Source organism: Pituophis catenifer, unplaced genomic scaffold (genome assembly GCF_029215685.1).
Source record: "Pituophis catenifer annectens isolate HBS135680 unplaced genomic scaffold, rPitCat1.0.hap2 SCAF_2, whole genome shotgun sequence".
Taxonomy (NCBI): Eukaryota; Metazoa; Chordata; class Lepidosauria; order Squamata; family Colubridae; genus Pituophis; species Pituophis catenifer.
The window spans coordinates 180,761,790-180,780,302 of NW_027256882.1; the positions used below are offsets into that span (position 1 = coordinate 180,761,790).

The 18,513-nt window shown below is 41.7% G+C and overlaps 1 protein-coding gene across 1 annotated transcript in view; it reads left to right on the plus strand.

Annotated features, from left to right (window-relative positions):
- The window catches only part of VAV1 (vav guanine nucleotide exchange factor 1), a 57,914-nt gene extending 53,979 nt beyond the window's left edge, over nt 1-3,935 (plus strand). The window contains exons 25-27 of the mRNA XM_070938231.1: nt 812-926; nt 3,262-3,413; nt 3,769-3,935. Of these exons, the coding sequence (XP_070794332.1) occupies nt 812-926; nt 3,262-3,413; nt 3,769-3,822 (321 nt within the window). The 3' untranslated portion in view covers nt 3,823-3,935. The remainder of the gene's footprint in view (nt 1-811; nt 927-3,261; nt 3,414-3,768) is intronic.
- The last annotated feature ends 14,578 nt before the right edge of the window (nt 3,936-18,513 follow it).

The window sequence follows — 18,513 nt, forward strand, 5'->3', positions numbered from 1 at the left end:
TGTGTGTTTGATTAAGAAAAACTTGTTCAGTTTTTCTTATAATTGTTTTAAATGTCTTTTTTTAAATATGAATAAAGTTTGTTTTAAAAAAAAAAAAAAAAAAAAGAGAACATTACTTTGTTGTGCCTTTAAAACACCAGCATATCCTAGTTTTATAGGAAGGCAGTATCCCCCAAAAAACTAATGATGGTTTAGAGGTGCATATATTCAAGCTTGACAAAAGGAAGTTAAGCGTCTATGGGGAAGGGAGGAAAGAGTTTTGCTTGACCACAGGAAGCAGGTGAGGTGGAAGTACCTGTCAATGAGAATGTAAACTGTCCACAAGCTGTGTTTAGCTGCAACATTGCAGGAAAAAGAAATCCAGCTTTATGCCAATTTCAAATAAATGAATGCCCTCAAAAAAAAAAAAGCATATTTTGAACAAAACGGTCAGAGGGGGTACAGCAATTTAGCAAATGACAGAAATCCCCTCCATTTGTATTTTCTCCATTCTAATTGGCAATCTACTATGGATACTCTTCATTAAAATGAAGCCCAGGTTGTGGACCAACTACGCATCTCTTATGCAGGATATAATACTGTATCACCACGGAGCCAGTTTATATTTCTCTATTTGTAACACAGAGATCAAGGAAGAAACTCTAGAAAGGATCAGTTTAGAGCAGGATCTAACTTGCTGTGTTACATTGTAATAAGTGCTTTCCTTTCATCTCTTTTTCATATGTATGGGCTGGATACATCATGCTAACGACAAATATACCTCTTATATGGTTGCCTTTCTTCAAAGAGCGCTTCTCCATTTTATTTGTAGGAGCTGGTGGAGTTCTATCAAGAAAATTCTTTGAAGGATTGTTTTAAGACGCTTGATACGGTTCTGCAGTTTTCTTTCAAAGAGCCAGAAAGTAAAATAGGATCCAAGCTACCTGGTATGTGATCTATACCTTTTGTTTCAAAATTCAGGTGATGTGATATGGAATAAGAATTAACTAGGAAAGCAATTGAGATTACTGTGTGGCTTTGCTATCAGATTTGGATGGTGACAGTGGACAGGTATTCTGTGGTGGCGTGTAATCTAGATTCCCAGGAGGGAAGGAGTACATTCCAAAGGAATAAGAGCCATCGAAATTTAGGTAGTTTGGTTGGGAGGAAAAGGGTCAAACAGCTCCTCAATGAGGAGTCCTTAATGGTACTATGTCTACATGGAGGGAAGTAAGCAGTGGGGTACCACAAGGTTCCATCTTAGGCCCAGTACTCTTCAATATCCTCATAAATGACTTAGATGAGGGCACAGAAGGGGAACTTAGCAAATTTGCAGATGATACTAAGTGTCAACCCTGGAGCCACCTTGGAATGTCTTCAGGGTTGCCACAGCAAGTCTGGGTAGAACTGTGGGAAAGGGAGTGGGGAGTAGAGATAGCTGGGGAAATATGTAGCCAAAATAACATTCTTTCTCTGAGAGCCAAGGACACTCTCACCAGCACCTGGCGGGGCACGGAGGGGAGTCATCCAGGTGTGGAACTGTGACCTGATTGGGGCATGTGATGGTTGTGTGTAATGGGGGGAAGAACTTTGAATTTTGAATTAGGTGGGGAAAACCCGGGGAGTTTCAGAGTCGGGTTTTCACCAGTTGTGCCAATATGACATGCTTAATAAATCTATACTTTGAGGAACTCTTTGGCCTTGGAGTTTAGATTTCATCTGGGCTGTTACTTGGAATCCTGACACTAAGCTGGCAGGAATAGCCAACACCCTAGATGATAGGCTCAAGATTCAGATGGATCTTGACAGACTTGAACACTGTGCCCTATCTAACAAAATGAAATTCAATGTAGAGAAAAGTAAAGTCTTACACTTAGGCAAGAAAAAGTATACATATCTACTGAGTGAAACCAGGCTTAATAGCAGTAACTGTGAGAGATACCTTGGAGTCTTAGTGGACAACCAATTAAATATGAGCCAACAGTGTGCGGCAGCGGCCAAAAAAGCCAATGCAATCCTAAATTGCATTAACAGAGGGATTCAATCAAGATCACGTGAGGTACTAATACTATTCTATAAAGCCTTAGTAAGACCAGACCTAGAATACTGCATCCAGTTTTGGTCACCACACTATAAAAAAGAACTGAGACTGGGCATGGCTAGTCTAGTGAAGAGAAGGACCACGGGAGATATGATAGCAGTCTTCCAATATTTGAGGGGCTACCACAGAGAGGAGGAGGTCAAGCTATTTTCCAAAGCACCTGAAAGCCAGAGTGGAAAAATAGATGGAAACTGAACAAGGAGAGATTCAACCTGGAAATAAGGATAAATTTTCTGACAGAGTAATCAACCAATGGAACAGCTTGCCTTCAGAAGTTGTGGGAGCTTCATTACTGGAAGCTTTTGAGAAGAGACTAGACAGCCATCTGTCAGAAATGGTGTAGGGTCTCCTGCTTGGGTGGGGGGTTGGACTAAATGACCTACAAGGTCCCTTCCAACTCTGTTAATCTGTTAGATTCCTGTTAAGAGTTCACCAATATACCATATAGCAATAAAGTTCAATCAATGTCAATTTTTTACATTGGGAAGGCAGCTCTTGGACATAGAAAATTTCTTATCTTCCTTCAGTGGTTATTTGGCTTTTCCTGTACCCATTAGTCTGTTACATCTCAAGAAGGGGAAAACCACAAATGGAGTACTATCTTCTATAATCTATGCAAAATATCTGATTTTATCATGTGCTATTTTGCATTACAAAGGCAAAGTTGTCTTCAAGGGCAGTTCAATTGTCGGTGACTTCATGAACACATCTACATAGTTTGGTTGGGAACGATATAGGTTTGCCAATGCAGTTTTTTCTTTTAATTTTTCGACCTGTCTTATATCCCTGATGGTCTCCTATACTAACCAGATCTGACCCTGCTTAGCTTTTTGAAATTAGCCAAGATTGACTGTAATCTTGCTAGGCATTCTCTATCCTCCTTCTACTTGCTAAATCCTATTTGAATCATTTAAGCTCCCTCTTAACTGGCCATTGCATAAAAGAGATATATTTTCACTGTTGTGGGCTAATATGTCTGCTGCAGAGAAGTTTTATATGAGATCTGAGATGCTTGTTGAGATTTTGCAGACATACATTGATAGACAGCATATTACTTGGTCTTCTTATTGTCATGTCATAAGAATCATAGAATGATTAAGATTCTCTGCAGTTCTAGGGACCTGATGAATCTTCTCCGGTTCTATCCGACTATTACTAAACTCATATTGTTTCTTTGACAGGGAAAAGTCTCAAGTACTTTGGCTCAGCCAAGGCTCGCTATAATTTCTGTGCACGAGATCGGACTGAATTGTCCTTGTCAGAGGGAGACATCATAAAGATTCTCAATAAGAAAGGACAGCCAGGATGGTGGAAAGGAGAGATCTATGGTCGAGTGAGCATCTTTGCATCCATATAAGTGTGAATTGTTTGATTGCAGAATTTAGGATAAAAATGGGATTTGTATACAAACAGATCAGCTATTTATTTGAACATGCATTGACGTTGCTGCTAAAAAGTCAAACTTTCAATTAGGATAAGCTGTAGCTGCAAATCTTAGGCTCCTACTGCTGGATGATCAGACAAAAATCTACTGTACATTAACGATTTCTAGAGTTTAGAAAATGTTGGCATCAATATAGGAATAGTTACATTTCAACAGTAAGGATCAATGACTCTTCCCTTGGCTTAGAATATTTTCATTGTTTATTGGATTCTAATAAGTCTTTCCCTATGTTTTCTATCTGCAGATTGGCTGGTTCCCAGCAAATTATGTAGAAGAGGATTATTCAGAATATTGCTGAGATCACCACATTCAACGCAGCATCTTTTCTCATATGCAAAAACTATTATTTATGAACTCTTTTTTCCTCCTGCCTTTTCATCACCCATCAGATTCATCACCCACCAGATCCTGCCTTCCACCACCACCCCATTACATGTTCCTGTCTAATAAACTGGGTACTGTAGAAATAACATCCTGGTAAAGTGTGTGTCTATGCCTGTTCTAAAGAGGAAAGAACATTGTAAGAATTCACAATACAGAAACTATTTCCTTTAAAATCTCAAAATTACTCATAAGAACAAGTACCGGTAGGTTCCTTTTGGATATCTATAGTAACTGCATACTCCAGCATGTAGTTCTTATATTTTGAAATTTTCCATTATCCAACAGACTGTAGAATGCTGTAGAACTATGCTTTGTCTAAAAACTGGGTTGCAACTTCTCCAGACTTTTCTTCTTTACCGATAATGAATAACAAAGGAAATAGTTTATATGTGGCACTGAAACTTCTGGGATATTTCGGGTCAAACCAGGGAATAATTATCTTCTTTCTGTGGAGAACAGATTTGCAAAACCAAACACTTTTTCTGAGTTGCCAATGTTGTATCAATTTAATATCTAGGATTTCCAGTTTAGATTTCCAGATGCAAATTAAAAAGAATATACTGAAACAAAACATTTACCCGAAATTATGTGGAATTAGCACAAAATACATATACTACTAGGCTACATGGTTTAATGATGATATTCAGAATTGGAGAGTTTTATATAGTCTTCTGAACTCTCTTTTCTGGGGATATTATCCAAGATCTCTTACTGTTTAAAAGCATTAAGAAGGTAGAATAGATGCTGCTCAGAAGAGCAATTCCTACATTAAGGAGCATATTTTATAAGAAATAGAAGCAACATATCATTTTATGCTGGTAACTCAGTTATTACAGTAGTTATTGTTCTGGTATGAAATTACATTTGGAAAATACATTTTAGAATATTTTTTTTTTTAATTCCTCTGAACCCAATGCATTCAATTTCTTTAAAAATATATTCAAAATTAGAAATAACTTTCTGCTGGCAACCACTCTGTAGTGGAACTGACTGCTTTGGGCTTTCCTTTATTGAGGATGTTTAAGCAGAGACTTGAAGGCTATGTATGCAGTATTAATGACATTCTTGCAACAGAAGGCTGGTCTACCATGGCTTTCAATGCAGTTATATTTTGGTTTATGCCAAATTGAATCAATGTGTACCTAGCTGGTCCAAAACCTATCATCCAAACTCTTTTATTTTATTATTTATTTATTTTATTTTTTAAATTTTAGCACTTAGCAATAGCACTTAGACTTATATACCGCTTCACAGTGCTTTACCAGTGGTGGGATTCAAATAATTTAACAACTGTTTCTCTGCCCTAATGACTGGCTGGGTAGGCGTGGCCGGGTGGGCATGTGACTGGGTGGGCATGGCCAACTTGACGTCACTCATCACACCCAGCCTCGCCTCCCGGATACTCGCCTCAAAGGCAGAGGTGGGATTCAGCTGGTTCAGACTGGTTTGGGCTAATCGCACCACTGGCTGGCCCTGCCCCCGCCCATTTTTCAGCCTGTTTTGAAGTCCACAAGTCTTAAAGTTGCCAAGATTGGATACCCCTGAGCTAGATGTTCTGATAGATTAGGGTTTTTCAAATTTGGCAACTTTTAAGATGTGTAGACTTCAACTTCCAGAATTGGAAGGGGCAATTCTGGAAGTCCACACATTTTAGGATTGCAAGTTTGAAAAACCCTGTCAAAAATGGGCAAATTAAGATCCTTTTTAGGGATCTGTGCTTTGGTCTCTCTCTCTCTCTCTCTTTTAAACATATTACAGATTATCCTGAGCAGCATACTGCATCTATAAAGGAAGACTTTAATAGAAACATTCTTTATGCATAAAAATATAGAAAGGCATCTAAGGATCACTAATCTCCCCACCTTCCTGGACCATAATTTATGAGAAGTTCGCAATGATCTCAACAGAAGTTTTCCTCAGCTCTGCTTTGCCTGAATATGTAGTATCTATGCTCTGTCATTGGGTTGTGATAATTCTGGCCCTAAAATAGACACAAAGTTCTCCCAATCATAAAACTGTCCTCCTCTGTCTTATTTATATTCTGGAATAGTCAGATAATGAGGTAAAGCTGAACAGGAGAGATGGACAGATATTATTGTTGATCTGATTTATCCTAGAACTGTTATCGCTGGAAAAAAGGGACTTTTACACTGATACTTAAGATTTCTTCCCTACCCCACCCCATTACTGATGTACTGAAATGAGGAGAAGGTCCAAATGGGTGGAAGGATTTTTGATCCTCTTTCAAGCTTATTTTCTCAGAATTGGTTCTAAAACTGGATGTAAAGTTTTAGTACAGAAATTGTAATTGGAGTAAAGAAGGAAGCAGGGGACTTTAGGAAGACAACATGGCAATTCAAGTTTTTGATGAAGTTTTCTTGTTTTCCTTATTTTCATACCTTGGCTTTAAATCAACCCAAAAACATTATATTTGTTCAACATAATCTAAATATGGGGTATGGGAACTTATATCAATTTTTTTCACAAAGTTTTGCTATAATCCAGGTGTTACTGTACTTAATAGTGAGATATTATACTATTTCATATGGTTATGTAATAATCCAAATTCAGAAGGGGGAATATGCTTTGGGGTGAAGGCTCACTTTGTGTTTGCCAGCAAATGTTTAAAAGATTTGTGCAGCGGGGCAGGAAAAAGCACAATGGATGTGAGGTATTGAGAGGTCTGAAGTGTATGCCCACACAAGCTATGAATTCCTCTTCCCCTTTGAAACCCAGATTGTTGTACAGCTTCGAGAGAAGTTATTTGGGCATTTTTGGGGCATTTTCAGGGTGTTTTTCAGGCAGTTTTCTGGGCCCTTTTTGGCCATTTTCAGGCCATTTTGGATGTTCGGTAGTAATAAATAAATAGGAAAATTGTACCTAGTTGAGGCCTTTGACTCAATTTCCCTCTCTATTTATTTACTACTACTGAACATCCAAAACAGCCAAAAAACACGGCCAAAAATGCCCCCAAAATGGCTGAAAAAGAGCCCAAAAAAGGGCCAATAAATGGCCTGAAAAATGAGTGGGGGAGGGGCCAGCCAGTGGTGGGATTAGCCAGTTTGCCGAACTGGGCAGAATTTTAACAATTGGTTCACCTGAACTGGTCCGAACCAGCTGAATCCCACCTCTATGCTTTACAGCACTCTTTAAGCTGTAAGAGTGCTGTAAAGAGTCAGCATATTGCCCCCAACAATCTGGCTTCTCATTTTATCGACCTCGGAAGGATGGAAGGCTGAGTCTACCTTGATTTTTGAATGACTTCATCTTTAAAATAACTTTTCTGAGTATACGTTGCTAACAATCACTGCCTTGCACCATTTGGTTCCCACATGCAACATGACATGGCCTTTAATTTTACATCGATTTCTAAGAGAATAATTTGGAAATTATCTGGAAAGAGAGCTACCTCTATTATGCCATTATCCACATTTTTTATATTTATAATTATAATATTGCCAAATGTGATCATGTCAAATTTCTCTCCAATTCTTATTCTAAGAATATCTATGTCTAGGAGACAAAAAGTTATGCCACAAACTTAATTTGACTCTTTTATATTCCATTCCTTTGTCACCAAAAGAAAGAGACTCACTTATAGATGTCCCGGAAAGAGATCTAAGTTAGACTGTACTAAAAGACTGAAATACTGTAGAGATTTGCTTATGAAAGGCACAAGGAAGAAATAAGTGAGATAACCTAGATGACATTTAGCAAACAAGTTTTTTCACCCAGTGAGTAGTGGAATGAGTAAGAAAACCATGCAGGAAACAAAAAAGCAGGGAAGCTGAAGGGACATATAGGCAGATCCTTTCTAAGACTTCCTGCTCCATTAGACCAACTTATTGTCAACTGACAAGTGAATATCATCAACATGTCTTAGGTACAATTATCCCTTCTTACTATATAATAATAATAATAATAATAATAATAATAATAATAATAATAATAATAATAATAATAATAATAATAATTTTATTTCTATACCGCCCTTCTCCCGAAGGACTCAGGGCAGTGTACAGCCAGTTTAAAAACACAAGATACAACAATAATTAAAAATTAAAATAATTAAATAGATTTGGCTGATTTAAAACTCTAAAAATTAAAATACCCCAATTTAAAATTATTATATTGACAGCCCTGCCTGGCGGAACAACAAGGTCTTCAATGCGTAGCGGAACACCCGGAGGTCGGAGATCTTGCGTATTTCCGGGGGCAGTTCATTCCACAGGGCTGGGGCTCCCACAGAGAAGGCCCTCCCCCTGGGTGTCGCCAGCCGACATAACTTGGCTGATGGCACCCTGAGGAGACCTTCTCTGTGGGAACGGATTGGTCGGTGGGAGGCTATTGGTGGCAGAAGACGGTCTCGAAGGTACCCGGGTCCTATGCCATGGAGCGCTTTAAAGGTGGTAACCAACACCTTGAATCGCACCTGGAAGACCACTGGGAGCCAGTGCAGCTCGCGCAGGAGGGTTGTCACGCGGGCACAGCGGGTTGCGCCCATAACCACCCATGCGGCCGCATTCTGGACCAGTTGGAGCCTCCGAGTGCTCTTCAAGGGGAGCCCCATGTAGAGAGCATTACAATAGTCCAGCCAGGAGGTGACAAGGGCATGAGTGACCGTGCGCAAGGCTTCCCGGTCCAGAAAGGGCTGCAACTGGCGGATCAGGCGAACCTGATAAAAGGCCCCCCTGGCCATGGCCGTCATGTGCTCTTCTAAAGATAGCCGTGCGCCCAGGAGGACACCCAGATTGCGAGCCCTCTCTGTGGGGGGGCAAGGATTCACCCCCAATAGTCAGCGATGGCACCTGCTGACTATATCGGGACGCCGGCAACCACAGCCACTCGGTCTTGGATGGGTTGAGTCTGAGCCTGTTCCTCCCCATCCAGGCCCGTACGGCCTCCAGGCAGCGAGACATCACATCAAGGGCATCGTTGGGGTGGTCTGGGGTGGAGATGTACAGCTGAGTATCATCAGCGTACAGGTGACACTTCACCCCAAAACCACGGATGATCTCACCCAGCGGCTTCACATAAATGTTGAACAGAAGAGGCGAGAGGACCGACCCTTGTGGCACTCCCCATGCGAGATGCCTCGAGGTCGACCTCTGCCCCCCTGCCAACACAAACTGCGAGCGGCCGGAGAGGAAGGAAGAGAACCACTGCAAAACGGTGCCCCCTACTCCTAACCCTCTCAACCGCTGCAGCATGATACCATGGTCGATGGTATCAAAAGCCGCTGAGAGATCTAATAGGACTAGGACAGAGGAGCAACCCCTGTCCCGGGCCCTTCAGAGTTCATCCACCAACGCGACCAATGCCGTTTCTGTGCTGTGCCCCTGCCTGAAGCCCGACTGGTACGGGTCTAGATAGATAGCTTCATCCAGGTGCCTGGGCAGTTGTCGTGCCACCACACTCTCAACAACCTTCGCCACAAAACGAAGGTTGGAGACCGGACGGTAGTTAATATAGTATATTATTATAGTATATAATATAGTATATTATTGTTCCTATGACATTTTTGTTACTTACAGACCAACAGGAGACAGTGTATGATCAGCTTTGTCTTTATTGGGACTCCTTAGGTACATGTAACCATTATAATTAAGGTGAGAACTTTACCTGGAATTGAATTCTCAGGCTACGGCATGCTCTGCTTTATAAAAACCCCTCACTAATTTGAAGGTATGACACATTAGCATCTATTAGAGGTTAAATAAGAAGAATATGTATTCACTGTATAGTTCACATATTGTGTTTATTCATTCATTTTGTTATTTCACACTAGTCTTAAGGATGAACCTTGAGGAAAATACTATGTAAGCATTGGGGGCTCCCTGTCAGTTTTTCATCATGCAACTGCCATGTTTTATTCCTATAATCTTAATGAGAAATAACTAGTATCATATTTTCTTTGTAATCCATTCTCTTTCCATTACATACAGTATTACAGTGATGGCTAACCTTTCCCGGACCGAGTGCCCAAAGAGCGCACGCATGCATGCATGCGTGAATGCATGCGCACCTGCCCAAACCCCCAAAATGCAATATGTGTGCAGCCCCCTGCGCATGCATCTCACCCCCATGCATGTGCATGCAGGGGCCCCACAAGCGCCCCCACCCCCCACATGTGCATGCAGGCCCCCCACATGCACCCCCCCCACATGCACAGCAGAGACCTGAAGACCAGCTGGCCAGTGGGAGGCGTGCACACATGCGCAGCAGAGCTGAACTGGGACGATGGCTTGCGTGCCCATAGAGAGGGCACTGTATGCCACTCTGGCACACATGCTATAGGTTTGCCATCACAGGTCTATTACATAAAGTCCACAATTTTTCCAATTTTTTGCCTCACCTCCCCCTTCATTAAGAGCCACTGGGCAGAGGCTTTTAACTGTTATTAAGAACTAGTTCTTAGAACAATCCTAAGCATAGCTAAGATTATCTGAAGTGCTGCCTTCTCTCTCCATATACTTCTTTTTCTATAGAATTGAGGATCAAAAGTTTTGGTTCTGTTTCTTCTTTTTGGAGAAAATATTCTGAGGAGGACAATATTTCACTCATACAAGGGCCTGTCCTAACTGAAAATTGACCAATGTCATCAAACCAGCCTGTCTTAATTGGAGGAAGCATTATTAAATAATTTCAATTGTCAAAACCTCTTTCTCTGTAAGTAAAGCCAGAAATTTATACTGCTGCAAGAACTGATATTTTTAAAAAGCAAATTCTTTCAGTAGCAGCCTTCCCACGTCTTCCTAAACAATTAGCCCACCATTCTCCAGAGGTAAAGACTGCATCTCCAAGAATTCTCAGGATAGCCATAGTCAACATATTTTTCTGGAAGGCCCAAGTTGGAGAAGATTAAGCTAGCTCATGTAAGTGGTTGATTTAAACCAAGTTATGCACTTTCCTAGGTGGGCTTGGGAACTGTCTCCCATTGCTTCTTACTGCACTTAAGGAGACAAAGCCACTCAATAAAACAGCAGGAGATAGTTTGGCCCTGTCTCTCACATCCTTTTCATTGTGAGGCTTCTCTATGCAATCTGAGAACACAAAGGGAAGTAAGCCTGATCAAACAATCTCTGTTGGGTCATGAAGAGTCATGAAGAAGGAGGACAAGATTTTATCTGCCCCTAGAATCTTTGAAACACTTAAACACCAGTCTTCATGCCCTGAAACTTCAATCTACTCTGCAATAATCTTGCAATCTCTTTCTGTGGGATCTGGTGAGATATTTCTGTGTAATCCTTCCCTTTCAATTCATTTTATAAACTAACACTTACATTTCTAGAACAGCCATTGTGAACCACAATAGAAATGGATATACTGTAATGGTTTCAATTAATTGTGAACCAATCCTAATGTTGTGCATTATTACAAAATTTATATTTTTGAATTATAAATTTGCCCATCTGACTTAGTTTCATTCAGTTCAGATTTATTTATTCATTCATTCACTTTATTAAATTTATATGCTGCCTATCTCACTATCTAGAGCTGTGATGGCAAACCTATGGCACGCGTGCCACAGGTGGCATGCTTAGCTATATCAGTGGGCACACCAGTTCAGCAATGGCGTGCATGCGCGCACCGGCCAGCTGATTTTTGGGCCTTCTGGGCCCATCAGAAGTAGGGAAACAGGCTGTTTCCTGCCTCCGGAGGGCGGGGGGGGCGGGGGGAAAGGCCCATTTTTCTTTCTTACCTGGCTCCAGATCCTCTCTAGAGGCTCTGGAGGCTGGGGACAGCAAAAAAGTCACTTCCTGTCCCACCGGGAGTTGGGAAATGGTCCATTTCAGGCCTCCGGAGGGCCTCCGAGGGAGTGGGAAAGGATGTTTTCGCCCTTCCCAGATAAATAGAGAGGATCTGGAACCAGGTAAGAAAGAAAAAACGGGCCTACCGGGCCATCGCTTGCCAGGAGCGGGGGGGGGAGGTGGGGTTGCGCACGCATGCACAGAGCAGGGTGCATAGAATTATCGGTGTGTGCACACGCACACGCAAACCTCCCCCGCCCCCCCCTCCTGGCACGCGATGGCAAAAAGGTTAGCCATCACTGATCTAGAGCAACTCTGGGCAGCTTTGCAGTTTTTCTGCAAAGTATTTAAGAGATGGGGTTCAAAGATTTGTGGGCCTAATCTTTCATCTTGCCATGGGAGTACTAATGTTGCTTCATCTATTCCTCTGTGGAATTCTGTTTTTTATACTAGCCACTTTTTTGAGCAAACAAATAAGCATGAACTCCCTTTACCCGCAATCTATCCCTAGGTTTACAAAAACCTGAAAGCCAGTTTCACTGCTGTATTCTTTGAATAATTCTAAAGTACATCTTGATTTATTATTATACCCATTAGTTAATGTTCAGATAATGATAAACTGATTTGTTTTGCTGAAGATAAATTAGGCAGGCCTAAAAAGTGAGCTCAACTCTTCTTGAGCTCACTCTGTGAAAAGACATTGTTTCATCTTGAACCTTTCCACAGCATCAATCCTTCGCAGTGCAATTTTGACACTTTCAGCTGTATAACAGAGGGGCTTGTCTCCATCAGTTGTCAAGACCGCAAGTGCAGGCCGGTTTCCGGCACTGCAGCCCATGCGGAGGAATCACGCTCTGGAAAAGCCGAACTTCCAGGTTCGATCAGCTGGTGGGATTCAAATAATTTAACAACCGGTTCTTCCTATTGACCAGCTGAGCGGGCGTGACCGGAGGATCATATGACTGAGTGGGCATGGCCAATTCTACATCACTCACATGGGTGTTGCCTGTATGGGCCAGGAGGAAAGAAAGATCCAATCTGTGTTTGTGTGTGTATGTGAGAGAGAGAGAGAGGGAGGGAGGGAGGGAGGGAGAGGGAGAGGGAGGTGTTACTTTTTTAAAAAGCCCAGAGGAGGGGAAAATATAAAGTTGTGAAAGGTGTGCCAAAGACATCTCAGAGCGGAATGTAAAGCAAAGACATCTTTGCTTTACATTCACATTATTTAGATTTTAACAGTATTAGTTCACCTTCCCGTGAAACAGAAACAGAAACTCCAAATGTGTGTTTTAGAACAGAGGTCCCTGACCCCCAGGACAGTGGACCATTACCAGTCTGTGGCCTGTTAGGAGCCAGGCTGCTCAAGAGATCAAAGCTTCATCTGTGCATACATGGGATCTAGGTAGCGCAGAAAACCATTCCCGCCCCCCAACTGCGGATCCATGAAACCTGTCCCTGGTGCCAAAAATGTTGGGGACCGCTGTTTTAGAGCATAGATTTTTCCAGCACTCATATTGTTAGGCAAGTGGACAGTTTTAGCCTCAACAGGCCCTTCTGTAAAATGAATTTTTATAGAAGCAGAAAAGTGGATTCCAAGGCTATTTTCTGTAAAACTTTCTCAATTATCTCATCTCAGAGCAGTTTTATCTTTGTCTTTAGAATCAGCCTTTATTTGCAAAAGCACACACAATAGTTTTTCTCCGCCATCTGCAATATTTGCTTAACGTCAAAAATTAAAACATGAAAATATTTTAGGTAGACAGGATTCTTCAGCCTACCCTTTCATGTGCCCTAACCTACGTTTGTACACTTCCAGATATTGTACATTCGTGAACTAGTCCCCCTTGGGGGATTTAACTTCTATTGACTCGAAAGCTGACGTCATGGCTCTTATTAACTATTTATTTTTATTATTAACCTCTTATTAACCATTCAAAATGTTACGGTAGCAAGGCATCCATTTCTCCATCTTCTTTTGAACTGAACTTCTTTTGTTGAAATCCTTTTTTAATATCTGGCCTTTCAGTCGGCTAAGGAGACAGAGGCAACTCACTGGATAGGGGCCCTTAAGGAAGCAGCCAAGCGAATTATTTTGCTTCAACGACTGCCAGATTTACATGATTAAAGCCCCTTCCCCCCTGTATTACCCTCAGCCGCAGTGGTATCAGCAATGCGCATGCGCATCGACTGCCACCGCCGGCTCGGACGGGCGTTGGGGGATGGGGAGAGAAACTTGGGAAGGCAAAGCAAGTCCGCGCGCCTCTCCATCCAGACAAGCGTGTCTCCACCTTAACTCCTCCCCTTTTTAAAGGAGCGCGAAAGAGCCTTCCTTCGCCACTTTATTGGCTGAGGCTAATGAAAGAGGTGGGACTTAGAAAAAAAACCAATCCATTTTCCTAAATAGCATCTATGTCTGCCATCCTGCTTCTGTCTACTGTACTGTATCTCCGCTATATCCAGCGCTTTTGAGCTGTTTTTTCTAAAACAAATCAGATCGAGTCACTTACAGAGAAAATGGAAGGATCAGAATAAAAATGTGAGACGTTTTGCTATTGGTCCATTAATGGCTACGTAATGCTCTAAAGGGTGCTCGCACTTCCTCCCTCTCGTGATTGGCTAATAGGTAGCAAGTCTTTGGAAGGTGTTAAGATTCGGGAGGTCTGTTAGGGAAGAGCTCTCTGATTGGTGGAAAAGACAAGTAGGTTCAGACCAGAGCGAGCGCGCCCCCTTGCCGGCTAGGAACGAATGAGCGCGCACTCCTGAGAAAACTCGTCTAGCCTGTTAGGAGGGCGCGCGCGCGCGCGCTGTTTGGTGCTACCTATTGCGGGAGCGCGCCGTGAGAGGAGGGGGAGCCGGAGAGCATCTCTTTCACACGCGCGGCGGCAGCGGCTCCTCCTTTGTTTCCCCCCCCCCTCACAGACCGCTCTAGAGCTCTCGGGCCGCCTGGCTGGCGGGGGCCGGCACGGTAAGGTGGGGGGGGGGGGAGAACGTTGATCGCGCACGCGCGTGGATGAATGAATGAGTGATTGACCGTGTGAATGCTTTAGAATAAATCGGGAGGCTGCGGGGGGCAACCTCAGCAAAATCAGCATATCCTGATCGGATGGGGGGGCGCCGTTATTTTCCGCCTGGAGCCGGAGTCTCATCTCTGCGATCGGCTTTGAGGGTAAGAAGGTAAAGGCAGGCGGGGGTGTGCCGAGTCCGCCTCTTTAGAGCCCCCCCGGCATTTTTTTTTTATCTCTCGCCCCCCTGCTCTCCTCCTACCAGCATACAATACTTCCTCCCTCCCTCCCCCACCCTAGCCTTTGCATCCTTTTTGGTACTTCTAAGCATCCTTGTTATTGATTTTTCAAGCTCTTTGTGGGAATGGATTCCTTCCTGATGTGTCCTATTTAGGTTTCAGTAGTTCATTTATTATTCATTTTATATCCCTCCTCTTTTGATATTTCTCAAGTTATCCCTCCCCCCAGCTCTCCAGCGCAAACTGGTTGTAGAGAAAATAGAGTTGGAAAAATGTAGAATTGGGGTATATAATTTATTAAATTAATATGGCAACACAGAAAATCAGATTATTTTTTGCTGAACATAACATAAACTTTGTGTTCAGAAATATTTCAGAATGTTAGTAAATGCTAGCTTGGATTTCAGAGTGTTAAATTCACTTCCCTTTGTTCTTAGTCCTTCCTCTGATAGTGCCCATCTTTTTCTGATAAGCTTCTTTTCACCTTTTCTACCATTGGTCTTTCTTCCATCCTTCCATTCTGCATCCCCACAAAGCAAAATTTCCAGAATCTGTGTTACCACTGCTGTTCTGTGGTAACCATAGCTAGTCCAATGGTTCCAGTAATGGTGGTAAAGTAGATTGTAATCTGCTTGTGTATCATAATTGTAAAGGATCATGTACTGCTATCTGATCTGGATGCTGAGATTGTGAACAGTATTGGACCAGGCAGGCTTTAAGGATTGTCTATTGCTCTTACAAAAGGATGCTTATTCAAAATTGATACATATTTCACTATTTTAAGGAATCCTGCTAATTTTTTAAAACACTGAGAGACTGAGTTGACTGAGAGAATTCTGGTTTTGTGATGTTTAAAGTTGATTGTACACAAATAAAGTTAGTCCATGTGTCATTCCAGCTGTTTCCTTCACACTTACTTTCTCAGGGACTAATTCAAAGAGCTCTCCAATATGGCTTTTCTTCCAGTTACCTTTGATTTCACTTCATTTCCTCTGTTGGTTTTCGTTCTTATGAGGATAATTCAATTTTCCTCTACCCTCCCCCACCCCCTTTTTTTAATGGTTCTAGTCTTTGGTTATATGGCTCTTCCAACTGTATTTTTAACTTTGGTTCTGTTTTGGTTTTTTTTTTGTATTGTCTCCAAGTTTTATCCCCTTTCTTTTAGGAAGTGTGAATAGGTATTATTCCTATTCTTGTCTCCACTTTCCTATGGGCTAATTCTAGAATATTAGAATAGAATCAGAATAGAGCTGGAAGGGATCTTGGAGGTTTTCTAGTCCAGCCCCCGGCCCAAACAGGAGATCCTATACCATTTCAGAAAAGTGATTGTCTAGTCTCTTCTTAAAATCCTCCAGTGATGAAGCACCCAAAATGTCTGAAAGCAAGCTATTCCACTGGTTAATTGTCCTCACTATTAGGAACTTTCTCCTTAATTCCAGGTTGCTTCTCTCCTTGATTAGTTTCCATCCATTGTTTCTTGTCCTGCTCTCTGGTGCTATGGAAAACAAATCAATCCTCTCCTCTTTGTGGCAGCCTCTCAAATACTGGAATAGTGCTATCATGTCCCCCTAGTCCTTCTTTTCTCTAGACTAGCCAAACCCAAATCCTGCAACCATTCTTCGTATGTTTTAGTTTCCAGGCCTTTAATCATTTTAATTGCTCTTCTTTGCACTTTTTCCAAAGTCTCAACATCTTTTTTGTAATGTGACCAAAACTGGATGCAGTATTCTAGGTGTGATCTTACTAAGGCTTTATAAAGCGGTACTAATACTTCATGTGATTTTGATTCAATGCCTCTGTTTATGCAACCAAGGATTGTATTAGCTTTTTTGGCTGCTGCCGCACATTACTGACTCATGCTTAAATGATCACCCACTAAGACTCCAAGGTACCTCTCACAGTTACTGTTTTTGAGCCAGGTTTCACCTGATCTGTACTTGTACCTTTGGTTTTTCCTGCTCAGGTGTAAAACCTCGGCTTTTCTCCACATTAAATTTCATTTTGTTGGATAGGGGCCATTGTTCAAGTCTGTCAAGATCTTTTTGGATCCTGACCTTGTCTTCTGGGGTGTTGGCTATTCCTGCCAGCTTAGTGTCATCTGCAGATTTGATGAGTTCCCCTTCTATTCCCTCATCTAAGTTATTTATGAAGATATTGAAGAGTACTGGGTCTAAGACTGAACTTTGTGGTACCCCACGGCTTACTTTCCTCCATATGGATGTAGTACCATTAAGGACTACACGTTGAGTGTGGTTTGTCATGTTGAAGCGGTTTGGACTAAACCCCTGTTCAGTGAAAAGGGTTTAACAAAGATGTCCTCTAAGACTCATTTCTTGTCCCTTGTAATGAAGAAATGGAAGTGCTTTCTACCTTACCCTTATTCTTTTTCTTCCAATCCGATTCCCTTATTCTGTTCTGCTTTCTTTACATTCATATATTCTTCTTCCCAACTAACAAGCATTCACTAAGTTTTCTTCTCAATATGGTCATATTTTTGTGCAAACAAAGGCCAAATGCTGCACAAATTTCTCACCTTTCTCTTTTGTTTTTCTTGGAAACAGTCAGGAATGCCAGCCTAGTCTGAGAATGAGAAAGAATCTGTGTAGGACTTCCAAGAATACAAGAAAAAGCATATAGCCCTTTCAGATGATGCAAAAAGATGACGATCTAGAAATACAACATAAATCAAGGACCATGCATTTAGTCCTACTCCAAGATTGCACAGCTCTTATGGACTCCTCATGTAGTGGGGTTAAAATGCAAAGACATCTTTATCTACAGAGACTTTCCCTCTCATTCATGACTCAGATTTTAGGGTTCCTTATTCCCTGGTGAACCAGCATAGATATTCTTCTCAGTTATGGATCCTGGAATTGTGCATCCTTGAGCTGGACTGAATATGCGGCCCTGCAGATGAGCTGTATTTGTGCAAGCTCTTTATTAACAATTGAAGAAGAGTCTTAGGAATGGTGCTATCAAGGCACATATCAAGGTGCTTTCATTTTCCTTGATATATTGCTCAAAATAATTGTGAATTTCTATCTAGAAGCCTTCTGTAAATAGAGGGGATGATGTGTTTCTACATGCTCAAAATCAGTCATCTAATATCAGAAGTGCCAAACCTCTGAGGCTTCAGCTAGCCTTCAGATGTGCTAGATTTAACCCTCATATGCCTCTAAAAGTTGCTATATTAAATATATAACTTCAGGAATAGGCAGAATAATTAAATACATGCCCATGGAGTAAATGCTTTAACTATATTTTACTTTAATTAAATGGATATAAAATCAAATTTACGGTTTTCCCCCCACTCCTACTTATTACTGTCCAACATGCATTCCTCACATGCTGCTTAGAGAGCAGATATGGCCCTTGGCCCAGAAAAAGTTGGACCTTCCTGCCTTTTGCTTGCTTTCAACATGAAAGCCTGGTGCTACTTCCAACTAGTCTAGGAACCTAGCATAAGGTGGAAATGTTCTGTCATCTCCTCTAAAAAGAGGATGAAAAGAGGATCTGTTATTTTTACCTTTTTCAACTGAAGAGAGATAAGAAGAAGCAAAATAAGGTGTGTGTGCTCATTTTATGATCGTAGTCTGGAGTCATAGTTGTTTTGTAC